Raw genomic sequence first — 25,533 nt, 5'->3', positions numbered from 1 at the left:
CAGAGACATGCTGATTGTACACTGAAATGGCAAGATCTTCTGAAATGCAAAAATGTGGGTATGGAGCAAAAAAAGGAGGGACTAAAGTGTGGCACTGCTGTGGTGGATGCAAGCAAAGACTGGAGAATTCCATAGAGGAGAAAGCCGTCGAAGGCTACTTTGCACACAGAAAGCACCTTGGGCTCAGAAGCCCCCAAACCACCATGCTTTTGAGGCTGGAAAAGCCATGGAAGGAGGGGGGATGTTTCACTCTATTTTGCTCTATTTCTATGTTTTTTCCTCAGTCTGTTGCTGATCACCATTGAAAACAGAAAACTGGGTTAGCTGGATGTGTTGTCTGACAATAGGGTTGATGTTTTGTTCTTAAGTAACCTCCCCAAAGCTGGAGCTTGATGTTCTAAAAAGACTGAATTATCTATTATTGCCCTGCACCCATATTGCAGTGGTGAAAAAGGAGCACAACCAGGTGCAGCCTCATTGTGCTAAGGGCTGCACAAACTCAATAGCTCTCGCAGTTCAGCTTTGTTTCTTACTAAGATGTTTCCTACCTTTGAGCTCTCACATTTAAAACTGACATAGATACACCTACACACAGTTTTTAAAGAATTGCCGTCGTCATAGTTGTTGCTAGATATCAGATATCTTTGTAATTGTATCTATTTTCTCTCTCTTTCATATTGTGACTCTGATTTGTTTCAAGGCATTCTGAATTGTTTCTAAGCCCTGATAGAGGGGACCTTTTATAAATACTTAAAAGACTTCATATAGACTGTTGTGTTTTCAAAATTGCTTGATATGCAAGCAATTAAATGTTTACAGAAAGGGAAGCAATAAAGAGAACTTTAATCTTGAAGGCTAGTAGCAGTTGTCAGATGCCGAGTTTGTGTTAAATATAGTCTGATAGTACTTGTTCATATAATTAATAGGTGATATAGTGTCTTATCTCATCTGGACTGTGGGAAAGATAGCATTCATGAACCAGCAAGTCTCTACTATTGTGATTGCTTGGCTAAGCCATGGCCATTGTGCACTCCGCAGTAACCAGCTTGTGGCTTTAACCCTTGCCAGTTGACAAGAGTCCTCATGGGGTTATCTACCCCCTGGGGCATCCCAGTAATGCTTTGTGCTGTGGATGCCCACCTACTGCCGTGCAGGCTGCCGATGGCTGGGATATTAACTTGCTATGGTGTAATCACAGTGGTGATTTCCCCAATACTAGGGGACCCAAATGCTCCCCATCCCCTTGGCACTTTGGAAGGGCCCAGGAAGAAGAACCTGTCAGCAGATCTTCCCCATCTCTTAATGGACTGTTTTCTGCTTCTGGTAGCAGATGGAAAACATGACTCTGTACAAGTTCTTTGTATGCAAGTGTGTGTTTGTTTATGTGTAATGTGGGATGCTGGGTGGTCCTGGTTTTGTGGAGTGAGCCCCTGGGGAGTCCAGGCCTTGAGGCTCAAGTAATCCAAGTAAGAGATCTGTGTATTTACCTTCTGAAAAACAGTCAGGCTTTCAGAAGTGATTGTTCCACCACACAGAGTCTAACAACTTTGACAAATACAATGGAGGTTGATTTCGGGTCATAATCACATTGAAGGCAATCATGAGGCTTTAAATTAATAAAACATGTATTAAGCATAATCTGAAAGCAATCCCACTTCAGTAATCCACTCAGAGTCTTAGCTTTTGAAGGATTCCTGTAGCGTTTAAGTTAATAATATATTTCTTAAAAATAGTTCTTCTTTTAGTAGCAAATGTATGACAGCTGAATTTATTGTCAAACTTCCTAATTTAGGACTGTATTCCTGCTTAAATGGGAGTGTCCGTATAGCATTAGAGAGGCTTACCACGGCTCACCAGTTGGAAAGCCCAGACCCAGGCTTCCTTTCCTGCATCACTGAAGTCCTTTTGACAGACAGCAAAGGGCTCTTCCTCGTTCCCTTGGGTCCCAAAAGCCATCCTTGTTGTTTCAGGAGATGTTCCATTTTTAAATGTTATCATAATGCATTAAGTGTTTGGCTTTTCTTTCTCTGTCTTTTTTGTTTTCTCATGATTTCCCAAGGAAACAAAATTTATGTAATCCAGTGAGATTAGTCCTGTATTAATAAACTGCAGTTTGTCCATCTCTCCTGCATTTTGAACTGCTCTGAGGGCAAGAGCCACTCCAGATCCTACAGGTTTCACAAGAATTAGCATCTTGTTAAAGGCTGAAGATCTAAATTAGTGCTTTCCACTACGAAAAATCCTACTCTGTGAGCTCAGTGGTGTGGAACTGCTAGCACAAATCCTGCCACAACACCAGAGCCTGTATAGTAGTTAGAGACTGTGGAAGAGTGCTGAAGGTCCTCTGTGTTATTTATGAAGCCTTTTCAGGAGTGGAACACTGAGGCTGCAAACACGAAGAGGATCTGAGGGTGCTGTGGTAGAGGCTCACACTGTATCTGATGGGGAACTGGGATCATTGTGGTGGGAATAACTGGTACCTGGGTGTGCTGTCATCATCACTGCAGTGGAGATGTATAAAGCACGTAGCACACAAATTCAAAGGAGACCAGATTGCATTAGTCCTTCTATTCATGAAACAGATTGCTAAAAAAATAAATAGATGGGCAGAAGTTGGCAATGATACCAACATTGTTAAATGGAAATGATCTTCTAGATCACCCAAAGAGCAAAAACTTCTTTAATTTGTTGCAATTCCCTGCATTCTGCTAACAAGAACCAGGTGAAGAACTCATGAAGAAACAAGTCCCCCCAAATTAATCTAATTTAGAAGTTTTTCAGCAGAATCTGTTACGTTTCCAAACTCATAGCAACCCTTTGTTAAAACTTTTATTTTTTTTCTCAATTCCAGAGACTACAATGAGGATAAAAACCCTGTCTGGGATGTAACAGTTAAAATTTCATTGTGAATTTGAACAAAATCACAAAACTTCCAGAGAAACCAGCAATAAATGGTGTGTTGACTAATCTGAAAAAGTCAGTATGTTTTTCAAGCTTTCTATTGTCTTTTCATTGTATAAACAAGAAAACAAGGCCCAAAACAAACTCCAAAAGAAGTTCATAAAACCACGTCATGTAAATCCAGAAGAAAAATTTGTTACCACATATAAAAGTTGAAGCTGTTTGTACTTTCCCATCTGCTGACAAGTCACTGACTATTTTTGAGCTTGGGATTCTGGTGGAGTGGACCTTAATTTCTTCTAATCATGGCTATATTTTGCTTAGGAGACATATAGTCTAAAATACAGAATATTATCTCCATGTGTGTCCTGTAGGGCTAGTACTGTTTCTTGCTTTCAGACAAAATTCTTTGTAATTCCCAGTCATGAAAAGACAAAAATATCTGAAGTTGTGTTGCTCGTCACCAAGTATAGAATCTTTTTAAATGCTTGTTCACAGCATTAGATTAAACGCTGTCCTGGTTTAGCCAGGATAGGGTTAAGTTTCCCCAGCAGTGGGGGGGAAGCTCTAGCCGGGTTATTCATCTATCATGCTGACGTCACATCCTGGCGCGAGCGCGGGAAGAATCGGTGATCGCGTGGGTTGGCGCAGCCGGTTCTCTCTTTGCTGTATCGGTATATACTTTGCTCTGTTCATTGTTTTCACTGTTATTCTTATTGTTATTGTTTGATTTGTTGCTGTTGCTCTGTTGTATTAAACCTTTCCTTATCTCAGTCTCGGGGCTTTGTATTTCACTCCCTTTGTAGGGGAGGGGCAGCGGCCACGTGGTCTCAGACCCTGGCAGGGGCTAAACCTTCACAAACACAGAATATCTCAGGTTGCTATGGTGATCCACACATTGTATTCTACCAGCTCATTCTTCATCTTGAGTTTGGCAGGTTCTTGGTGAATTCAGGTCACACTGAAGGAGCTGGCAGTGCCCAACAAGGCCATTGGTTTGACAGTGTGCTGCCCACAACTTCTGTTAGAATGAGGCATTTGAAGGGTGTTGGATCATTAAATAAAGTTTGTTAGAACACCATTTGAGAGGAGTTTAAACAGGGCTTGAATAGATACATCGCCCTGTTCACTGCTCCTTGCAGACGGGTCTTTGTCTCCACTCTTGCTTGGTTCAGCTTTTTCTGGTGACTTTCTAATCTCTGCCAGCCCCCAGCAGCCTGGGGACATTGTCATCTGCGAGGTCTGGCAGTGTCGCACCCCCCTGGTTTCCTCAGGAGTCTCCCAGTGTCTCCAAGGACAGTTGTCACTCTTCTTTTCCTGCCTCTCCATAGAGATGACCTTTCTTTCACAGGAGGATTGCTTCTCCCTCTCCCAGGTCAACTTCAGCCACCTTCTTTGCTACCCAACCGTACCTAATTATCATGCATGAAGTGCAGAATAAACCATGAGCAGATAAGGCAGATGCTGTCCATCACAGGGAGTATCAGAAGTATTCCCAAAGGGTGGGCCTTCTTTTCCTCCCTAATTCACTATTATTTCATTGCTCATTAACTCCAGAAGACTGTAAGGTCCTGTGTAGGGAAGGACACCAAGCACAGCAGCTTTTCGCTGCATGCTGTGAGACACAAGCATTCAGGCACAGTCCAGTCTGAAACCAGCACCACCAACAAAATCTGTCCTTTGGCAGCAGCCTGGACAGCTGCTAGTGAGTAACACTTAGCCCACCTCATATTTGGACAAAAGTAGTTTCTCGTGCTACAGGATGTAATCATCATCATTTCAGCCTACAAAATTTCCAAGAGGATATAACCCCAAATTACTTTTTACTTTTAAAGAAGAGAGACAGAAGTGAACTCTCCAATTAGCAGTACTAGCAGACCCATTAGTCCAAATTCAGCTCAGCCTTGGCAGAGGAGAGTCGTTCTTGGTTACTTTCACACACAACCTTTTGCAAGGAACTGCTCTGCTACAGTAACAGGTGTGTAACAAATCGGAGGTCATTTGTATGTCAAGCATCTGCTTTTTGTAATGTGAAAAATATTCCATGTGTAGTGTAAAAGCCCCCCACCCACTGGGAACTCATTAGCAGCTTCACTTTTGGGGAAGCAGCATGTAGTTTGGGAAATACAGATCAGGAAACAGGGATTTCATAGCTTGGATTCTAGATGGATTACTCAAAGGAAATGAAGCTTTGTTGCTCTGTCAGGTGTCTCAGGTCTCAAATTCCACCTGAAAACCTACTCTGGCAGCTCCCATATTCTCTCTCTTAATATCTTTTGGCTAAAATAATACTGGAATAATCTTGGGATTGCTTATTAGAGGAGTAAGTATACAGAGTAGTAGTGCTACCAGACCCAGTACTCCTGTTGTGTGTCATGTATTTCTTCTTAAATACTTTACATAAATAATTTTAATTTTCAAAATTTTCCATTGTTTTAAAAAAGTAGTGGGTGTATGGTTTATATATATATATATATATATATATATAAAGTAGAGTTTATTTTTCCACCACTTTTAGTTTGAGTATAACTTGCCAAGTGTTTTTCTCTGAAAATTCATAATAGACCCCTAGTAGCATTTTATAAATATTTTAAAGTGCTATTTATTCCCTTCATATTAATTACTCATTACTTAGCACATCTTTCTTCCTGTAGGCAAACAGCAGTGGTTGCCACACTGTTTTAAAATGAAAGCTGTCAAGATAAAGGTGGGTTTCATTAATGAATGACTACTGTGATCTTGCACCGCAGGCACTAGCAGCTTGGTTGGAGGTGGCTTTTAACAAAGATTTCTCACATTTACCAGAATTGCATGCACACAAATGAAAGCATAAACCTCACCTCATCTGCAGACAAACTTTATTTTCATAACATTATCTAATATTTATCTAATACCTTTCATCCCAGGCAATTTACAATTAATTCATTTTCATAGCTCTCTTGCTAAAATAAGAGCATTGACAAAATGATGCTGGAGAAGCTAGACTGATTGCCCACGATTTGCCTCTAACACAAACATAGTACTGTCTTACTAATCATCACATACTTAATTCCATTTTTCAGTGTGAAGAAAAATCTTGATAGCAAATAGCCTGTAGTCTGAACTCCTGCAGAAAATACCTTGTAATGGTGACTGCAGGACACTGACGGTGAGGTCGTACTGCAGGCTCTCTGCTCCCTTTGTAGGGAAAAAAACTGAATAGAGAGCACCAGATGAAACTTGCAGCATCTTCAGTTATGTCAAAATCATGATCTACTGTCACTTAGATCACAAAGAAAAGCTGATGAAGGTGAAAAATATGAGGAGAGGAGCTGTGCGTTCACCTTATTTTTGGCCAATAGTTCACTCTTCCAGTGAGCCTTTGTGGGGAGGCTGCACCCTTTCCTCACTTCCAGGCAAGGTTGAGGATATGGGGTGTTGGGCTGGGGCAGGCTGGACAATTCTTCCTTGAATTCAGGTAATGAACAGCAACTCTTTCTCCTCCCCCTTATCTCCACCAGCATGTAAAACACTTGTGCACACTTGTGTGACTCTCTACTGGCTACCAAAATTATAACAGGCAAAATAAAAGGTGCTTGTATTATGTCTAGGTCCAGGTGGAATCAGGTCCCATACATACATTTTCTAATTTTGATGCAGAAAGGAGTCATATACTTTCTGCAAAGAGTCTCAGCAATATCTTCCACTCTCCCCTGCATCCATGAGTCTTAGGAAATTTGGAGGGAGACACAGATGGGCTTGGTGCATATGCTTGTCTCTCTGATCCTAAGGAGTTTACAAAGAAAATACATGGAGTTTTAACCAATATTGGCCTTTCTGCGGTAGGAAACCTGCTGTTTCCTCTAAGAGCCTCCTTCTTTGTCTTCAGTATCATTGCTCCAAAGCTGTGCCACTACCCACATGTTTAAATGTCAGGGACTAGGACTCAAATGGCCTGTTTATGTTTAACTGAGAGAAGAAGGAGCTTTTTAAGCACTCCCCAGAGCAAATGCATCTTTAACCTGCATGGTATCACAGTAGTGTAATGTGATATCAGTGTTCGTGCACTTTCAAAAAACCCCAGGACAGTTCTTTAAAATAAAGATCTTGGCGATGCTCACACGCTACATTTCTGAGCTGAAGAAGGGAAAAAAAAAGAAAAAGAAAAAGAAAAAGAAAAAGAAAAAGAAAAAGAAAAAGAAAAAGAAAAAGAAAAAGAAAAAGAAAAAGAAAAAGAAAAAGAAAAAGAAAAAGAAAAAGAAAAAGAGAAAAAGAAAAAGAAAAAAGAAGAAAAAGGAGTAGAAGTTTCTTTTACAGTAATAGCAGCTGTGATTTTCACATAACCACCTACCTTCAGGGCCCAGGAATGTAAGAGAAACATGAAGGGCATGTGGTGTGCCTGTCAGATTGTGCCACCACGGAGGAGAAGGAAACTGCAGAGCCAGCAAAGCAACACGGGAGAGTCTCCAAGGCAGATATGCCACTTACAGTCTTCTGAGGTCTCTGCCATTCGTTAGCAGTGTTAAGAGCAATCCAACTCCTCGTCAAGAGTTCAGGGGCTTTGGAGACCTTTTCCTGCAACTAAAGTATTATGGAAATCACTTGAATTACAGTTTTCCAGTAGAAAACACTGGTTTACTATATCTGCACTTGTACAGTACACGCACAGTTAATTAAATGTGCCTGCAATACAAAAGGACATTATTTGTGTTGGTATAAAACACTACAGATCATACTTCTGGCTGTACTTTATGCCTCCTTAAAATAATTCGACACATTCACACTCACCCCCCACCCAACTCCCCACATACACATACCTTTTCTTGATCCTATTAATAATTTCAGGTGTTTTAAAATAACTTACTGGAATTTAAAATTGTACAAAATGAGAAGCTCTCCTGCTTCAATAACCCATGTACTAAATGTGTTATTTAAAAGCTTTCATTTAAATAGTCCCTTATAGGTCTTAACTGTAGGGTGATTCATACAGAGGTGAAATTAATGGGATATTTCTAGTTAGTCCTGCAGTTCAGTTTTCACGTGCCACAGATGCGCAGGTGAATTTATCTTCAAAGGTCCTAATTAACAAAAAGAACAATGTCAAGGGTACAGGTAGTTAAATCTCTTTGTAACATCAGAACCTTGCTTTTTAAAAGCAATGGATTTAGAAACATGATCATATAAATAGAGACTTTTTGCAAAACAAAGTAACCTCTTCCTTCCCCAGTCTAAGCCCAAAATCCAGCCAAGTACCCCAAACCTTAAAAGACTACGGCCTGGAAGCACTGAGCGGTCCCACTAGGTCCTCATGGATTTGCCTGTGACAGAACACGTAAAGGGTCACAATTCACAACCATGGTTTAAGTTCTACTTTCTGTTTCATTGCCTAATTTGAAATTACCTGAATCTTTCACATCCTGGCCATGGGCTCTGTAGGCAGAGACCCTCCCTCAGGGCTTCCAACTCTGCTGTAGGTTGCTGAAACCAAGCAAAACTATAGGAGGACTTCCCACTTATTTTTAAATAGCATTGGTTGGGTGCTTTATGGCTAAGTATTGTTCATAGCAAAGCTTCAACACTTTTGGTATTCAGATTTGTGTAAAGCCTGGTAGTTACTCTTAAACAGCGGGCTCCAAGGGGAATTGCTTGTCCTCTCGACAGAGCTGGAATGGCCTTGCAAGGAACATGGGGTCAGTCCAACCAGTGTCAGATGTCCCAGCCAGGCTAGGAGCAAGACAGACCAAGCTACACAGCCATGTTCTCCTCTTGTGAAGCTTGTCCCTCCAGAGAGGATGCTGTGTTACCTCCTGCTCATGGGGCTGTCAGCACATATTGTAAGCAGAGGCTGTTGGAAACGATGTGAAAGGGGGATCTGCCCTTGGCTCAGTTATGGGTCCTCAGGGGTGTCCAGGTGGTACGTGCTCACCCTTCCCCTCTCCTCTTGACTGGACACACAGCTGTGGTGTGACAGGTACAAACACATATGAGCAGAATGTGTCTTTTGAACTACTGAATATTTTTCCTGGGCACCTACAATGAATCAAACCTCATATTATCTGTAAGACATGTGCTGTCTTCAAGCCATACACAGCTCATAGTTTTGTGTGCCACATAAAGACTAGGTGGGACATGCATCTTCCATTGGCATCATTGGAAGTCTTCGCTTGAGGGTAGTTTGGTGTAGCCGATGAACTACCATTTCACTGTGCTTCTTTACAGTGGTTTCCTGAGTGCTGTTGAAAAAAGATGATGATATACATCCTGATTTTATTACAAACCATGAGCCTGCTCTCCTAGTGAATCTGAAGTTTTTTTAAATAAAATGGTTTTCCCAAATAAGAGATCTTTTAGTTTGTGTGAATGGTGCTTGGATGCCTGTGTCTGACAATGTCCTAACAAGTTAATTCACTGTCGTGACTAAAGTGTCATCCAAGTTATTTTCAGAGAGGACTTCATGTATTGTTCTGACATAAAAGAGTAATGATGCTCCACTTAAGAGTGTTGACATGGGGTGGATCTGCTGGCTTAAAAAAGAAGAATCATAAAAATGCTGGGATGGAATGCTTGTTGGAGTAGACCAGAGGGGTCTTTTATGTACAAACATGGTTTTTTTAGAATACTGTTTCTGTTATCAAGTTTACCTGCCATTTTAGCAACGGTGTCAGTGTTGAATCCTAAAAATGTTTTTACCTGTTTGTCACAGTATTATATCATGTCAAAATGGATGGTGCAGTGATGGGTCTAGCCTGGCAGCAGCTTGCCCACTGATGCAGAAGACCAGAACAGATTAATGACCTTTTTACAACTTGTGTAATTTTAATCCAGGCAACCAGTGCTAGTCCAGGAAATTGTGATATTATTGCCAGTGCCCCTGGATGTATTCATTAGCCTCTTGAAGTAAGAATTCTACCCACAAATTGCCTCTGGCATCTTAAAATATTTTCAATTCAGCAGCCTTTGATTTAAGAGTAACTATAACATCTGTATAAAAGTAGAAGATACTGTGATATAATGTGCTGACATGGTGTAACACAGCTCCTGCCCACTTAAGCCACTTGCTTGGAGAAGACTCCCCAATGCCAGGGCATGTGTCAAGAGCGCTGGGGCGCTGCAGTCAGACAAGGAATTTCACACCTGGCTGCCCAGGCTGTGTTTGCTCTCTGAAGTGTAGACTTCCATCCCCTGAGTAATCAGACTGGTATCTTTCACATTTACAAACGCAGTGAGAAATATATGTCTAGAGCATAAATGGTAATACCATCATTTATATTACAACTGTCTGGGTAAGTAGTGGTGCATAGTCCTTATTTTAAGCCTGGCACTGGAAACTGGGCTTCTTTGTTTATTATTCCCCTTTCATAGAATATTAGAATAGCCCAAGTTGGAAGGAACCTTGAAAGATCATCTGGTACAACATCCTGTGGGAAAGAGAGCCTAGACGAGATTACCTAGCACCCTGTCCAATCACATCTTGAAAACCTCCAACAATGGGGACTCTACTATGTCCCTGGGGAGGTTGTTCCAGTGATTGTTCCAACTGTAAAAAAATTCCTCTTTGTGTTGAGATGAAACCTCTTCTGATGCAGCTTGTACCCATTGTCCCTTGTCTTCTGCATGTGTCTCCTTGTGAAGAGAGAGCATCTGTCCTCTTTGTAGGAGCCCTTAAGTAATGGAATTGTGATGGGGTCCCCCCAATCCTTCTCTTCTCCAGGGATAAAAGACTTAACTCCTTCAGTCTTTCCTCACAGGGCAGGTTTTCCAGCCCTTTAATCACCTTCACGGCCCTCCTGTGGACTGCCTCCAGTCTGTCCATGTCTTTTTTGAATTGTGGGGACCAGAACTGGAGACAGTACTCCATAGCTCATGTCTATACACTCAAATTTCTCTTTTACATAAAGTGCAACTCCACTTCCTCTTTTTCCTTTCCTATCTTTCCAAAAGAGTTTGTAGCCATTCATTGTGATCTTCTAGTCATGTGAATTTTCCCACCAAGTTTATGTAATTCCTGTGACATTGTAACTCTCAGACTGGGCACAAAGTTCCAGTTCCTCCTGTTTGTTGCCCAGACTACGTGTGTATTTGCCTTTGGAAAGGGTTGGGGAGCATTCCTCACTACTCTGGTGGGTGCGCTCATCCACCCTGTTGCTTATGGGTATACAGGTGTTGCAGCTGTGGACCCTGCCCTCCCAAGTTCATTAGTTTAAAGCACGATTCAGTAAGTAAGCCAATCTGCTACTGAAGATTCTCCTGCCTCTTCTAGATAGGTGGATCCCATCTCTCCCCAATAGGCTATATTCATTCAAGAATGTTCTGTGATCATAGAAACCAAAGCCCTGGCAACGATGCCAGGCACAAAACCAGGTATTAATCTTTACAGTGCACCACTTCTGCCTGCACCCCTATCGCTGACTGCCAACACAGAGCAGAAGACCACTTGGGCCCCTGTCCCTTTCACTTGGGCCACCAGGGCTCTGAAGTCCTGCTTGATCTTGCCCAGGTTCTGCTTAACCATGTCATTGGTGCCCACATGAAAAACAAGTAAGGGATAGTAGTCTGCTTTTAACCAGTTGTGGCAGTCTCCCTGTGACATCCCAGATCCCGGCTCCTGGCAAGCAGCAAACTTCCCTTAACTATGTACCAGGCCAGTAGATGGGTGCCTCGGTGCCTCTCAGCTGAGAGTCACCCACTACTAGCACTCGACGCTTCCTTTTGCAGCTTCTAGTATGTGGTGCTAGTGCTGATTCTCCCTTGCTCATTGGTTTTGCCTTCTGCTAGACACCCGAGATGTGTTTGCACGCCCTGCTCCTGGTGCTCCTGGTGGCTGGCACTCCCTAGGGGCCGGTTATATGCATCTTCATCGTCCCACTCTGGGCTCTGCTGTTATGAGCCTGAAAATCAGTTCTGCATGCTCCAATTAAATGGCCTTACATTTTATTACTTCTCAGTAGCATTTATTGTAATGAAGAGAAGCTACTCGCAGACTGCTACTACCAGTCAGATAATTCAAATAGGAAGGGGAAAAAAACTGTAAAAGGATAAAATGAACAAAATGTTTGACACTTTAACAAGTAGAAAAGTTAAATAATGTGTTCTATAAAGGAACTGTCAGTTTTTAAGAATCTACCTCCTCTATTTAATCTCTGTGGGTTTCAACAGAATTTTGATTTTATATATTTTTAAGATCTTTCATTTTGTGAAATAAATGCAATTAAACATCTGTTCCCTGCAAAATATTATGGGCCAACTGGTTTAGAGTATTTCAGTTCATAGAAATATAATCATATCTAAAACACTTCATAAAACATATTTAACTGGGACACTGGGTCACAGCACTTAGTATTGCTAATTATAAAATTAGCTTATTGCAAAATACCTTAATTTTCCTCAAAATCATCTACTAAAGGCACTTTTTTTAGCAAATATGAGGTGAAGAAAAATTTTAACAAGTCACATGGAAAATTTATGCTTACTCTCCATGTATAATGCCATTATAAGACATCTGTTTTCTTGGGGGTTTCTCTCTATAGGTGTTTCTGAATAGCAGTTTTATTTCCAGGTTCCTCATAACTGACAATATTTATTAAAACAAAACTTAGTTTGATAAAACTGGTTAAGATGTCTTGTGAGTAAAACATCATTTAATCAGCAGAATTCTACAAGTCAAGCTTATTTTGGGACCCTTAAAAGACAGTATACCTAGTGCATGTGGAAAAATAAAGCTGTCCACTGAAACATGTTTCCTGACTGTTGAAACTCTGGACTACACAGCAATTTTTATCAGATTTTTATTTTGCTATAGATTTTTTTCTGTATGACATCTAAAATAGCCACAAAACACTAGTCTAGACAGGAACCAGCACAGAGCAGCACAGTGCACATTGTGCATTACTTACAAAGGAGTTAATGAAAGTTAACTGGGAAAAACAGGTTCTCATATGCTATACTGAAATAAATAGGTGACATTTCTCAAAAGGTCCATACCATCAGTAGGAAAATTTCCAGTAGGAAAATTCAAACAGATCAAAAACGTTGAGAACCTTTAATGGTCCTGCAACTCTCATTTGCACTTATCCTCACTGTAGGAGATATGGCAGGGGAGAAGGGGCGGGAATATGTGCCCTCTGTGGAAACTCTTGTTGTTCTAGGCATGGAGAGTGGTAAACATTGTGTTTTACACATCATATTCTAAAAGATGCAGAAGTGACTCTGTGAGAATTAGGTGGTTTCTTGGACATGAGTGACAAGGGGACCCCTGCCTCCTTCCTTGTCCGCTGGTGCACAGTGGCTCAACTCCAGCAGGACAGATAGTTGTACCTGCTGTGTCTGACGTCCTCCGGGAGTGTGGGAGAAGGAAGGTCAGATGATGCCCCAGTCAGCCAAGCCAACACAAGCCATTCTATAAAAGATGGGCAAGTTTTTTTCTTGAACAGCATGTTGTCCAGGAGGATGAACATGATCTGAGTACAGCGAATGGCTGCTCTGAACAGCTTAGATGCCTCCCTGCCTGTCTCCAAAGCACAGTGCAGCTTTGGTGCCTGTCACCATCACCACCTTTCTCCTGCAACCAAAGCATTGCTCAGCATTCATAGGAGGTTCTGCTCAGCTGCTTGCATCCTTCATACTCTGAAATGGAGACATCTGCCAGTTTGAAACTCCTTCAGGGCTGGGATGTGATTAAGAATAAGTAGCATGAGTTGAATTTGAATGTGAAATGAAATAGGAGTTAAGTTCCTAAGCATCTTGGAGGATCTGTGCCTGAGCTCATAAAATGCAATTAATTAGTGACTAACTGGAGTTAGTTAACTCTAGGGCTCTTCCATCCTTGAGGTTTCAGTATGGCATCTCCCCTCCTTAGCCCATATTGCATGCTCTGTAGTCATCGTTATGCCAAGGAAGGAGGCAGACAAATTTACGAGCTCTTTGATCTAGCATAATTCCACGTAAACTGTAGCACACGCATATTTGTGGCTTGGCAGGGAGGAGCAGGACTGAATGCCACCAGACCTTAATCACTGACAATTGTTAGGGCATTGCTTAACCTCTCCTAGTCTAGTGAGCTGCAGCATCCAGTATGGATTTCTAAATCTGATGGAAATTCATTAACACCATTGGAATGTCATTAACACTTACCCAGGATTATATCCCTTTAAGCATCCAGATATGGCACTCCAAGCCAGTGCTCAAGCAAATTAGAAGCAGCAATTCCAGGAAAGAGGCATTTGTTGATGATATAATGCTATAAGTGTCAACAGATGTCATTCCTTATAATAAGGCATGTGGCTCTAATTTGGCACTTCTTGCCATCAGGAGGAACTTCTTACTGAGCAGATGTCACTTCTAATCCTATCTTTCATGGGTGCCTGTGCCCTGTTAAAACTGGCATGCCAGTTCAGAAGTAGGCATGGTGCCATTAGAGCAGATGGTCATGAACACAAGTCGTGTTACAAAACTAGTGTTTCTAGAAATGTAGATGCTGGGACTGAAGTACTACCCAGGAACATAAAAATCTTCTTACCCAGAAAAATTTCCCCCAAAGTAGGTTGATACTGCCATTAATGCTTTAGTGCTAGTAGAAAATGGGTATTATCTGTATCTTCTTTCTGGTGGTTCTAACTTTTAGGCAACCACTGGTGATCCCTGGGGTCATTCTGGCAGCTGGGGGCATCGGAACATAGATGTGTTCTTGGCAAAAATGTTGTCAATGCTTGATGTTACTTTGACGGCTCTATAGTCCCTGGGAATTGCTGTGGTGTGGAGGACTACTCTGCTGGGCAACAAGGGGGAGAACTGGCCCTTGGACCTGTATTGATCCATCTCCTCTGTAAGACAGCGTATGACTCTGTCAGACAAATACCTGAAGTAAAACTGTGTTCCTGTTCTACTTCATGTGCTTTTTGCTTAGTATAGAGAGTAGCATTTTTCCTAAAGCACTCATCCTAAGTCAAACTTGGCTTGCATTGAAGACAACACTTCAGTTGCCCTCACTGGGATCAAATACATTATTTCTCACAAACTCAATAACAGTTCATTTCAGTAAATTATACTGAACACGGGATTTAAAAAAATCTGTTGCTTGGATATAGCTACTTATTTTCTCTCCCAAAATGAACCTGATGAGAGGAATGTAAATGTTTAACTGATATGTAATATGTTCTTCTTAACTTGTGCCAGCAAGCAGAGCTTCCAAAAGCACTATGAGTACTTGCTTGCCTTCAAGTGTACCTCAGGTGTTAAGAACCAGCCCTTCTTACAACTAACTGATAGGCTTCAGTAATTATACAATAAGATCAGGTTACTCTGATCTGGTCTGTTAGAAATCTTAATCCACATGTCTAGGAGAATCTTACAGCAGATATGTTTCTCTCTTCTCAGTTAGAGAAGCAAACATTTCCCCAGTATGTAGCCCTACTGCCTCAGCTCCTCAGGGTACCACACAAGACACTTTGGCAGAGTATTCATGATGTGGGATGTTTCTTGTCACTGTGGTCAGAATCATACACTGAATGTGGAAAGTTTGAGGGAAGATTTGGTCATGAATGACCTTTGACAATTCAGCTTCAAATAGCACCAAGAGATGGGCCTTTCAGAAGGTGGATACGCAGTGATGTCTCAGGCCCATTTTAAAATGTCTGCCTAGTCCAGGTATCTTTGGCCAGATTCCAGTATCTTTATGTTATCCTTTCTGACAAACATTATGATTTATCAGCAAAATCCTATGCTGTCTTCACTCTATACCCTGTGGGACTTTAATTAGCCAGCTATACAAACAAGCTCAGCTAGCCAAGCAGCTGTACAATCCGCCAGTGGTAGGCAAAACTACCAACAACATATGGTGAAATTTTATTACCTAATGAAATGCTCATCTTGACTGGTAGAGATGTAACATTTCACAAGAGCCCAAATAAAATGTGGTATGTGATTCCAAAGAGTGGCATAGTCAGCGAATTGTCTGCAACTCCCACTAACACATATAGAAATTTTACTTCGTGGTGAAATTTTCACCTTGCCCAATGAGGTTTGTAACACTTCAGTAGGGAGCAGCATGTAACTCCACTCAAGTAAGAAATCCATTTACCTGGATCCTAAAATATGCATTGTAATTGGTCAGGTGAAATGAAAAAGTTAGTATTGATATAAGGAGGTGTATCAGCAGAAGGTTGTATTTCTACTATCTATTATGTATGAAGGACACTGAAGATGGGTCTGTGCCACAAAAATTAATTTAGATTTCTAAAACTCTGAGTCATCAAAACCAGTAAAATATGTAAAGGAGGGAGCTTCTGTTCGACTTGACAGAGGTAAAACATCTCCACTTCTCTTAAATCCACTTTGTTGCAGGTGAGGCTAAGATGAATGACCTCCTTTGCCACGGCACGGGAGCACACACAGCCCAGCTGAGCGGGTGCTGCTTGGCTGCAAATCCAGCTGTGCTGGTGAGCAGGGGAGAGCCTGGAAGCCAGGCTAAGCCCAGGCTCCTGATCCCTTGCCCTGTTCTTCACACTGTGGCTATGGTTTGGGCTGCTCTAGCTCTCTTAAGAAAAGCTGCTATAGTTAGCCTGTAGTGTGTCAGGATGAGCCAGCTTACACCATTTAGCCAGCTTTTACATAGCAGCATAGATACAGTCTGATAGACCAAGCCTCAACTAAAGGCCATGTCTGCAAGGGCATCCTGACATGAGTAGGGTTGCCGGTGCTGCCCTGGCAGTGCAACTGCCAGTTGAGTTAGGAAAGCATAGTCTGAAGAGGTGATGCTTCCCTCCACCCTGCCAGAAACACCACCTCTGTGTTTTGCTTGCCTGGATCAGCTGGAAGTGCAGGATCCAGCCTCTGGCTGCAGAAGCAGTCACACGCAGCTGGAGGTGAAGGAAGAGCCTGACCATGCATCTGCACAAAGGCGCTTTTGCAGCTCTTCTGGTGATGGTCGACTTTGTAGGGTTCCACCCTTCAAGTGTCCCAACAGCTATCTGTATGGCCAGATCTGGGGAGCCAAAACTGTCTGACAGCAAGTGTCACAGGAGAAAGGTGTTTGGCTTTAGGACTGGAGTGCATGGGGAGAAGGATGGACGTGCAGCAATCTCTTACAGATGTAAGTGCTAGTGTACAAAACTGTGACTGATCACATAGCTGTCATTAAGCATTGATGATGGTGCCAAACTCCCTCCCTAGCAATGAAGGGGCTGTCAACTGCAGTGCAGAGACCTAAAGCCATCTAAAGCTCAAAGAGCTGGCTCCTATGCTGACAGGTGCTACAGGTTTGGCTCCATATTTTGGTGGAAGTTATTATGCTCAAAATACAATTCAGGTTTCAGTTCTGAATGCTAAGACTTCTGAAAAATCAGCATTTATAAAGGGATGTGGGCATGCACAAACCTCCTCTAAAATAAATATATTACAGGGGATAATTGCTCAAACACCTTTGAGCCAAAAAAATGCAATGGGAAAAAATACTTCGAGGTAAATAAGCTAGGTTTAAGCATTGTGTGAACATCAATCCTTAAGCATCTTCTTGTTCTGGATGGAAAAGAAACTTGTCGTCAGCTTGACCCTGATCTGTTGCACATTTGTCCTGTTATATCAGGAAATGCCAGGCACTGGCTCTTGGCAAAGACAAAAAAACAAATTAGCCAGCTAGTAACCTCATCCACTATCATAACATTGTAATAGCGTTGTAACCCCTCGGGACTAACCATCACACTGTACGGCTTGGTCAATAGCATTGTTTCAGCTTGAGCTACAGAGCCGTACATTCAATTGTGTCTCGATAATTACACTGTGAAACATTATATTGAAATATACAGTGTTGGACTTTGAACAGTAACCCTTAAAATAGTGAAATAAAAAGCTCAGCTGACAGGCTGTATATCTTGTAGTCAACCTGTAAAAATTACTTACCACTTCACAAGTAAAAATCAGAAATAAAGAGTGGACATTAATTGAAGGATGGGCAAATGTTCCAATTTAGTGAAAAGTGTGTCTTGCGGGTTTTTGTTTTAAATATTGTCTGATTATTCACGGTAGTTTAAGTGTTTTCCTTACCAGATCATTATCCATGGCAGAGATTTTAAGTTTCCTTTTGTACTTGTATTTATGCTTGAAAACTGGGGCACAGAAGTACAGCCTAGTAAAACTCAGAGGAATAATACATGCCAATGTTTTGCAGGTGAGAAAAAGTTGTTCTAGCCTCATTCATCATCAGGTTTTCCTGCTTGCTCTCTCTGTCTGTCTCTGCTATTCCCTTGCTGTGTGAGTTTGGAAAGCAGCTCAACTCCTTCATTATTTGTAAAGCTTATTGAGTTCTGTGACTAGAAAGTGCTTTAGAAATGTTAAGTGGGATCGCGGCTGCAACAACTAGACATACCTTCATGTCATTGAACTTGGTGTCAAGTAGTGTCTAAGGATCTTTAAAATGGAAAGGGCTTGCTCTTACCCTCGCGTAGATGTTTTTGCTTCGGTGAACATTCACTATGCCGGCACGTTCCCAGTGTCTTGGGTGCAATTACAGCTGCAGCAGGCAGCTAACAGCTCCAAGCCCACAAATGCTTGACCTGCTATGAAGAGCTGGAAATTCGTTCCGTTTTGATAGGCTTCACATAGCAGCCCACGAGACAGGGAGGTTCAGAAGCAGCTGCACTCATGCTTTAATACTCTTTTGGGGTCTGATTCTCAGCAAAACTGAGACCTGTAGGTGTTGTCAGACAAGCTATTTTTCTAGAAAGGATGCACGTTCTCCAACAGAAGATTTTATTGCCCTTGAGTGCAGGCAGGGAAATCTGCGGCTGTGGGGCTCCAGAACACAGCCCTTCCTATCGCTGTCTCCTCTCAGATCAAGACCTGCCATACAACATGGCTTAATTAATTTCTCCTCAAATGCAGAATTCCCCCCACTCATGCTCCTGCTGGTTTTACAGTCGTATGTAATATCATACCGTATTTCCATCCTTTCTAATAAATCTTGTAAACAATTCCAGAATAGGAACAAATGCAAGAGACAGAAACTTCTAGTGACACATACAAGAGAGCCTTCCCTTTCTGAAGCCCCTGAAGTGAGCTGCTGCAGGGCAGAGCCAGATGGTGAAGAGGATAGTGGCAGATATGGAGAGAGGGTGGCTCAAGACATCTGGGAGCCAGCGGGATTTTGGTCATGGTTTTCTTTGAACACACAGCCTAAAATACATTGCCGGCCCTGACTTCTGCACGTCTTTACTGGCATAACAGTGTAGAGGATGAGTGGGTGCAGCTGGAACTCTCCAAAGTAGTTGCAAGTCTTCAAACACCTCTTCTTCTTCCCTGTAATTTTTTCACAAGCAGAAGAGTAGGATTCCTTGGGGCTCTTGGTGAAGATGATAAAAGTGAGGCTGAAGGCCTTTAGCTCCAGCGGATTGTTGATAGTCTGTTAAATACTCTTCTGCAAAGTCAGCAGTGCTGCTCCTCATAGAGCACAGTCTGCAAAAATACAGGATGTTTTATGTAGGAGCACCCAAATGACTTGCCAGGTGCTTCAAAGGCAAGCAAGGAGTCTCCCCTGGTTTAAATAGAATGCAAAAATAGAAGAGTAGAAGGGAAGAGGTACAATGCAACAGAGGATGTGATCACCTGGACACTGTTCATGCACTGCACATCTGGTGTTTCTGTATGGGCTTTTACTGAAAAATAAGAACTGGTATTCTGGGAGGGCAGATGCTACTGACTCACCTGCTGCAGATAATAGTGGAAGGCATTACCTCATGATGGGCTGACAAGTACCACCTGATGAATAATCTTTCTAATTTTCCTTCAAGAAGTGAATTCCTCCAAGTAAATGAAAACCTTTATTTTCCTCTTAGATCATGAGGAATTTCCTGGATCTTTAATTTCATTTCTTCTTTGAATGCTATTTGAAAAGTGGAATCCAGCACCGTGTGTAGCAAAGTGGAGCTCACCTTGCCCTGCTCCTGTGGAACTAGGTGCTGCCCTAGTGATATCCATGGAAGCAGCAAACATTTGCATTTTAAGGCATATTATATATGTATGTGTTGTACGCCACTGTCCTTTTCTGAACTTAATCTCTGAGTGAAGAGCAAAGTGGGAGATATTGTCTCTTATGTTAAACATTGACCTTATCTCAGCAAATCCTGGATATATTGATATTGCTATTGTGGCAAATTGACCTTGGATGGCTGCCAGACACCCACCCAGCTGCTTACTCACTACCTCTCCTCAACAGGACAGGGAAGAAAATACAATTAAAAAGCTCATGGGTAGAGATAAAGACAAGGACATCACTTACCAATTGCTGTCACAGGCAAAACAGACTTGCCTTGGGGAAAACTATTTAATATATTTCCAATTAAAATAGAGTTGAATGGTGACAAAGAAAGACAAAAAAACTAAAACAGCTTCTTCCCCCCCACCCGTTTTTCCCAGGGTCAACTTCACTTCTTCCTTCCCAACTCCTCTACCTCCTCCATCCCACCTCCCCATCAAGCAGTGCAGGGGGGATAGGGAATAGGAGTTGTGGTCAGTCCATAATAGCTCCTCTCTGCAACTTCTTCCTTCTCACACTTTTCCCTGCTCCAGCGTGGGTCTTTACCATGGGCTGCAGTCCCTCAGGATAAACCTGCTCCTGCGAGGGCTCCTCTCCAGGGGCCACAGCTTCTGCCAGGATCCGGCTCCTGTGAGGGGTCTCCACAGGCTGCAACTTCCTTCAGAACATGTCTATTTGCTCCAGCGTGGGGTCCTCCATGGGCTGCAGTGTGGATATCTGCTCCACAGTGGTCCTCTCCACCACAAGCTGCAGGGAAATACCTGCTTCACCACGGTCTTCTCCAGGAGCTGTGGGGAACACCTTCTTGCCCTCCTTCTTCTCTGACCCTGGTGCTTGCAGGGCTGTTTCTCACACTTTTTTCCTCATTCCTCACTGCAGGGCAGTGTTTTGCCCTTTCTTAAATATATTTTCCCAGAGGTGCCTCTAGCATGGCTGACAGGCCAGGCTGTGCCCTGTGGTGGGTCCATTGGAGCCGGCTGGAGCTAGGTGGAGCTGGTTGTGTCTGGTACAGGGCAGCCCCGTCCCGTCCTGACACAGGACACCCCTGCAGCCTCCAACCCCTTGCCACACACACACAGTACTGCAATGCAGCTTGTCTTCCTGAGTCCATTTCTTATTAAAAGATCAAAAGCTGAATTGCTTTTTTCCTTTGCTTTGTTTCTCCTGAAGGGGTTTGTCCAGCCACAGCACGAGGTGCACAGCCAGCTCTCTCCAGACACCACACGTTTCTGTTTCAGGGGACCTGATGAGGCTGTGTTTGTCAGCTTTCCCACCCACTCATTTCTCTAATTAGCAGACTTCTTATGCTGTGTTTTAGACATTAAAAGTGTTTGTAGCTGGTGGCACTTCATTTTCAATACCTAGAAAAGCTTTTTAACTATTTTTTTTTTTAGTAAGAGGTTATGTAACTCCCCTGGACACCTCATGCTTCAGTACAGGGATTGTTTCCATTTGGCCAGATTTGTGAGTTGAAACATTCTCCATATAATACATTTCACAATAGAGAATAAAGGGTTTCTGTTAAAGAGCACTTGAACGTCATTTTTTCTGAAAATAATAGGAATAATTTCCTCATCAGGGTTAGTGTTTCTACAATTGAAACTTTTAAACTAAAAAAATTTTAAAATTTTCTACAAGCGGTGCTACCCAAACCAACTGTGTGAGGACATATCTGAGACAACTTCAGGGATAACTTCAGGAGTATGCTGCGAACAGGTTGAAACGGGCACACAAGCTGTAACATCCCCTGACACCTGGTAAGATGTCCTCGTGAACAGCTGCAGAGGAGACTGGGCCAGGCTCAGTCAGATTTTCTGCTGATGTGACTTTACTGAAGTCAGCAACGTTCTGTCAGCAGATAATTCAGCACATAATCTTAAATGTTTGTTACACAGGTGAAAAATCCATGTAGTCTGGTTATAAAACAATGACCTGATGTGCTGAGGTGTTGTTGTGTGCACAGCAGTGTAAAGATGACAAATGCTTCAGGTTTTTCTGTTCCTGTGTAAAGTACAGTATACTGTTTTGTTTGAATTTTTAATGTGGCTTATTGTTTGAACAAAGGTCAAATGTGTTTGTAGAAGTCTACGTGTACTGCAGATATGCACTTTAAGACTTATATGCAAGCAGCCTTAAAGACACGGCAAAACTTAAAGCTGTTTTGTCAGAGCCAAAAGGAATATTCTTTTATCAGAAAAAAGGATTTTGTTTTCCAACCTGCACTTTTTTCCTAGCGTATTTTCAGTAAGAAAAGCAAAAAAAAATGTCTCCTTTACTTCTGCACATTTAAGAAGCCTACATCTTAAAAATACTGGAGACTTGGACATACCAATTATTAAAATAATGTTATCATTTTCCTGCAGACAGTACCTAAACAGTATTGTATTGTAACTTTTTAAAATAATGGAAATAAAAATTATAGCCCTTTACTGAAATTCTATGTATTTCTTGCCACTATCTCCACTCATTTTTTCAAACAAAATGTTCATCCTTCTGCAAACATTGAAGTCTAGATGTTCTGTAATCTTTTGCTCCTCTTAGGCTTTACACTCAATAGATAAAGAAGACACTCCAACTTTGCCTTTTTCAAATGTTAAGAAAATATTGATTTCCTTATATCTACAAGGAGCCTCGGATGTCAGTATTCTCTAGATGGCAAATGCAGGAGGAGACCAAACCCATTAGAGGTTTTGAAAGAGGTCAATATAAACTGGAAACCTTGGCAACCTGAGATTCATTATGAGAATATGATTGAAGTGGATGTGAGAATAAAGGCAGAAAATTTTTTGTTGTTTTTCATCTTATTATTCAAATGTCTGAGTGTGGTCTGAAGGATTGTTTGTGGGAAATCCCTCCTGGGTGGGTGAATTTGGTGCCTTGCACCACTGATCCCTGCTATTCCCCTTTACTCTGACAACCATCAATTCCCAAGTGTAGGGTCGCTCCTGAAGCAGCCACAAAGTCAAAAATGACTCATCCACCCAGATATTTAGAAATTCCTTGGTTTCTTTATGAGCCTTGCAACCAGATACCTTTATGGAGCTAGACTAAAAGCAGGTGTTAAGTTCCTGTTGGAGTCAGATTCCAACAGCTGCCAAGACTTAGCATTTAAGTAAGTTGTTGGGAACTCTTTATTTCTACATAACCATTTGTACTGGAGAAAGTCCATGTCTTAGCCCAAGTTGCAATGAGAATATGTCTTTGTAGATTATAATTGCTGATACAAGCTCAGTCTGTATGCCACAGTTCACATACATTTTTTATGAACTTATAATTAGAGCAAATTTGGTGTCCTGCAGGTTCCAGCTTTGGAAATGAAGAACAAACTACTCCTAAGGCATCTGCACCTTCTAAAGATGTCCCCAAGGGAAGCAGCAAGGGCACGACGCAGGTATCAAGCAACACAGCAACTCCACGCAGGAGCTTACTTCCAGCACCAAAAACTGCTACAGCACCTGCTGGTAAGTGCTCCAAATCTGAACCACCTGTATTAGGCCAAAAAATGCAGAAACCTTATTATAATGCTATTTTACTACTTACTCAACTAATTTTCATGCCATCCTTGGGCACACTGCCAGTGTGCTGATTTGAACTCTATTTGCTGTAGTCTGTTTGAAACACAGTCAACAACACAGCTATAATCTCATTTTGTGAACTGTGTCTGAAGTTGAAGGCATTTAGTGTCCCTAACTACACATGCCAGAGATTTAGTATATGTGTTATTGGTTCTCACCAAACAGCTTTTTGAAAACATTGCATTGCTTTAGAGACCAAAGCATTTCATTGAGCAGATAATTGTGATGGTGAAGGGTCTGGAGCACATGTCATAACGAGGAGCGGCTGAGGGAACTGGGGTTGTTTAGTCTGGAGAAGAGGAGGCTGAGGGGAGACCTCATCGACCTCTACAACTACCTGAAAGGAGGTTGCAGAGAGCTGGGGAAGAGTCTCTTTAACCAAGTAACAAGTGATAGGACAAGAGGTAATGGCCTCAAGTTGCGCCAGGGAAGGTTTAGACTAGATATTAGGAAGCATTTCTTTACGGAATGGGTTGTTGGGCATTGGAATGGGCTGCCCAGGGAGGTGGTGGAGTCCCCATCCCTGGGGGTGTTTAAGAGTTGCGTTGACATAGCGCTTAGGGATATGGTGTAGTTGAGAATGGTCAGTGTTAGGTTAATGGTTGGACTGGATGATCTTCAAGGTCTTTTCCAACCTAGATGATTCTGTGATTCCGTAATTCATTGCTCAGTATGCTTGCAAGGATGAGCATATTGCCCTCTAAGTTTAAGCAATTTGTGATGTTTTCACTCAGAGAGGGAGAAGGAGGCAAGTAAATAGAAAAAAAAACCCTAGTCTTGTTTCCAAATTCTTTCCTTACCTAAGCCCTCCTTCATCTTGATCCAGCTATGTCTCAAATGAGCCAGCAATAATTTGTAGTGTCTCACACAGGAAAGTTTAGTTTTCTGTCAAATGTGGTTTTTGTTGAAAAACATGTGCATCTCTCCATCATCTCCTGCTCACACTTGTCTCATGCTGCCCCTTCTCTAGCCTGGCATTTGGACACAGTGTATGAACTCCAGGTGCCCCTCAGCAAGGATGTAGGGGTAGAACTCATCACTTTTGCAAAATTAAGGACCAGTTCATGCTGTCTGCCCTTGAGGGCTGCTAACACTGACCTATCTGCCTGCCCACTCAGTGGGAGGAGATGAGGGTACCTGCAACAGTGAACATGTGTTACACACTCAGCGCTGGCAATGTAGATACTCAATTTTGAGTGTAATGGATGAGGTAGTGCTGTTCATTGTGACTTGCAAGCAGGGTCACTGTGATTATTGGTCATAATTATAAAATAAGTTTAAAAACATGGCTGTAGAAACCCCCTCTCCTGGTTACAGATGACATCTCCTCACCCCAGGAGGCTTCAAACACTTTCCTACCCACTAATGGACAATGTTCCCCTACCCTGTACCAGCTCCTGTTTGACCCATTTCCTTTCTGTCTAATGTGGCCCCAGAACTTACCTTTCTGCACTGCCATGGCCCCTGGACATCCTTTGGCCAAGATCTCAAGAGTCCCCCGAGGAGCCTCATGAAAGACACAGAAGTTCCTCAGTGCCCAAGAGATACTGCTCTAACCATAGCAAGCTGTTGCACACCACAGTCTCTGTGTCTCCCCGGGTTCATTCCTACTTCCTCATGCCCCAGGAGATCCTCCAAGTCCCTTAAGGGAAAGGAATATTAGTGAACATTTAAAAACAACAGTCATTTTAAAAACCATTATTGGAGGAACCTACTGGTGAGAAGACTGTGCCTAAACTGGTCATTGAACTTTTGTATGTGGCTACCAAGGTCAATATTGCATTTTCTAATGTGGAGGGGAAGGAATAATAGGGTTTCAAGATTTATATTCCTGGAAAGCACCTCATAGATCACTAAGACAATGGGGTGCAGGAGGTGTAACATAGAATTGTAGTGGGTGAAACATACTCCACTGTGTTTGTGTGACAGTAGTGAAATATTAATTTATTTGACCTAAACAGTACCTGGATTTGTTCCACAGATGATCTGACACAAAGTTACTCTCCAAAGCCAGCACATTTTTCAGAGAGCTTTTCTATTGTTACTAGTAAGCTG

General features: G+C 42.1%; 1 protein-coding gene across 4 annotated transcripts in view; it reads left to right on the top strand.

Annotated features, from left to right (window-relative positions):
• Positions 1 to 25,533, top strand: part of MTUS2 (microtubule associated scaffold protein 2) — a 324,610-nt gene that overhangs the window by 207,200 nt on the left and 91,877 nt on the right. For all 4 annotated transcript variants that reach the window (XM_074859877.1, XM_074859879.1, XM_074859876.1 and 1 more), the window contains one exon: positions 23,203 to 23,364. In XM_074859877.1, the coding sequence (XP_074715978.1) occupies positions 23,203 to 23,364 (162 nt within the window). The remainder of the gene's footprint in view (positions 1 to 23,202; positions 23,365 to 25,533) is intronic.

Source organism: Strix uralensis, chromosome 2 (genome assembly GCF_047716275.1).
Source record: "Strix uralensis isolate ZFMK-TIS-50842 chromosome 2, bStrUra1, whole genome shotgun sequence".
Lineage (NCBI taxonomy): Eukaryota > Metazoa > Chordata > Aves > Strigiformes > Strigidae > Strix > Strix uralensis.
The sequence above is the reverse complement of the archived record's forward strand: the minus strand, read 5'-3'. Positions and strand labels throughout refer to the sequence as shown.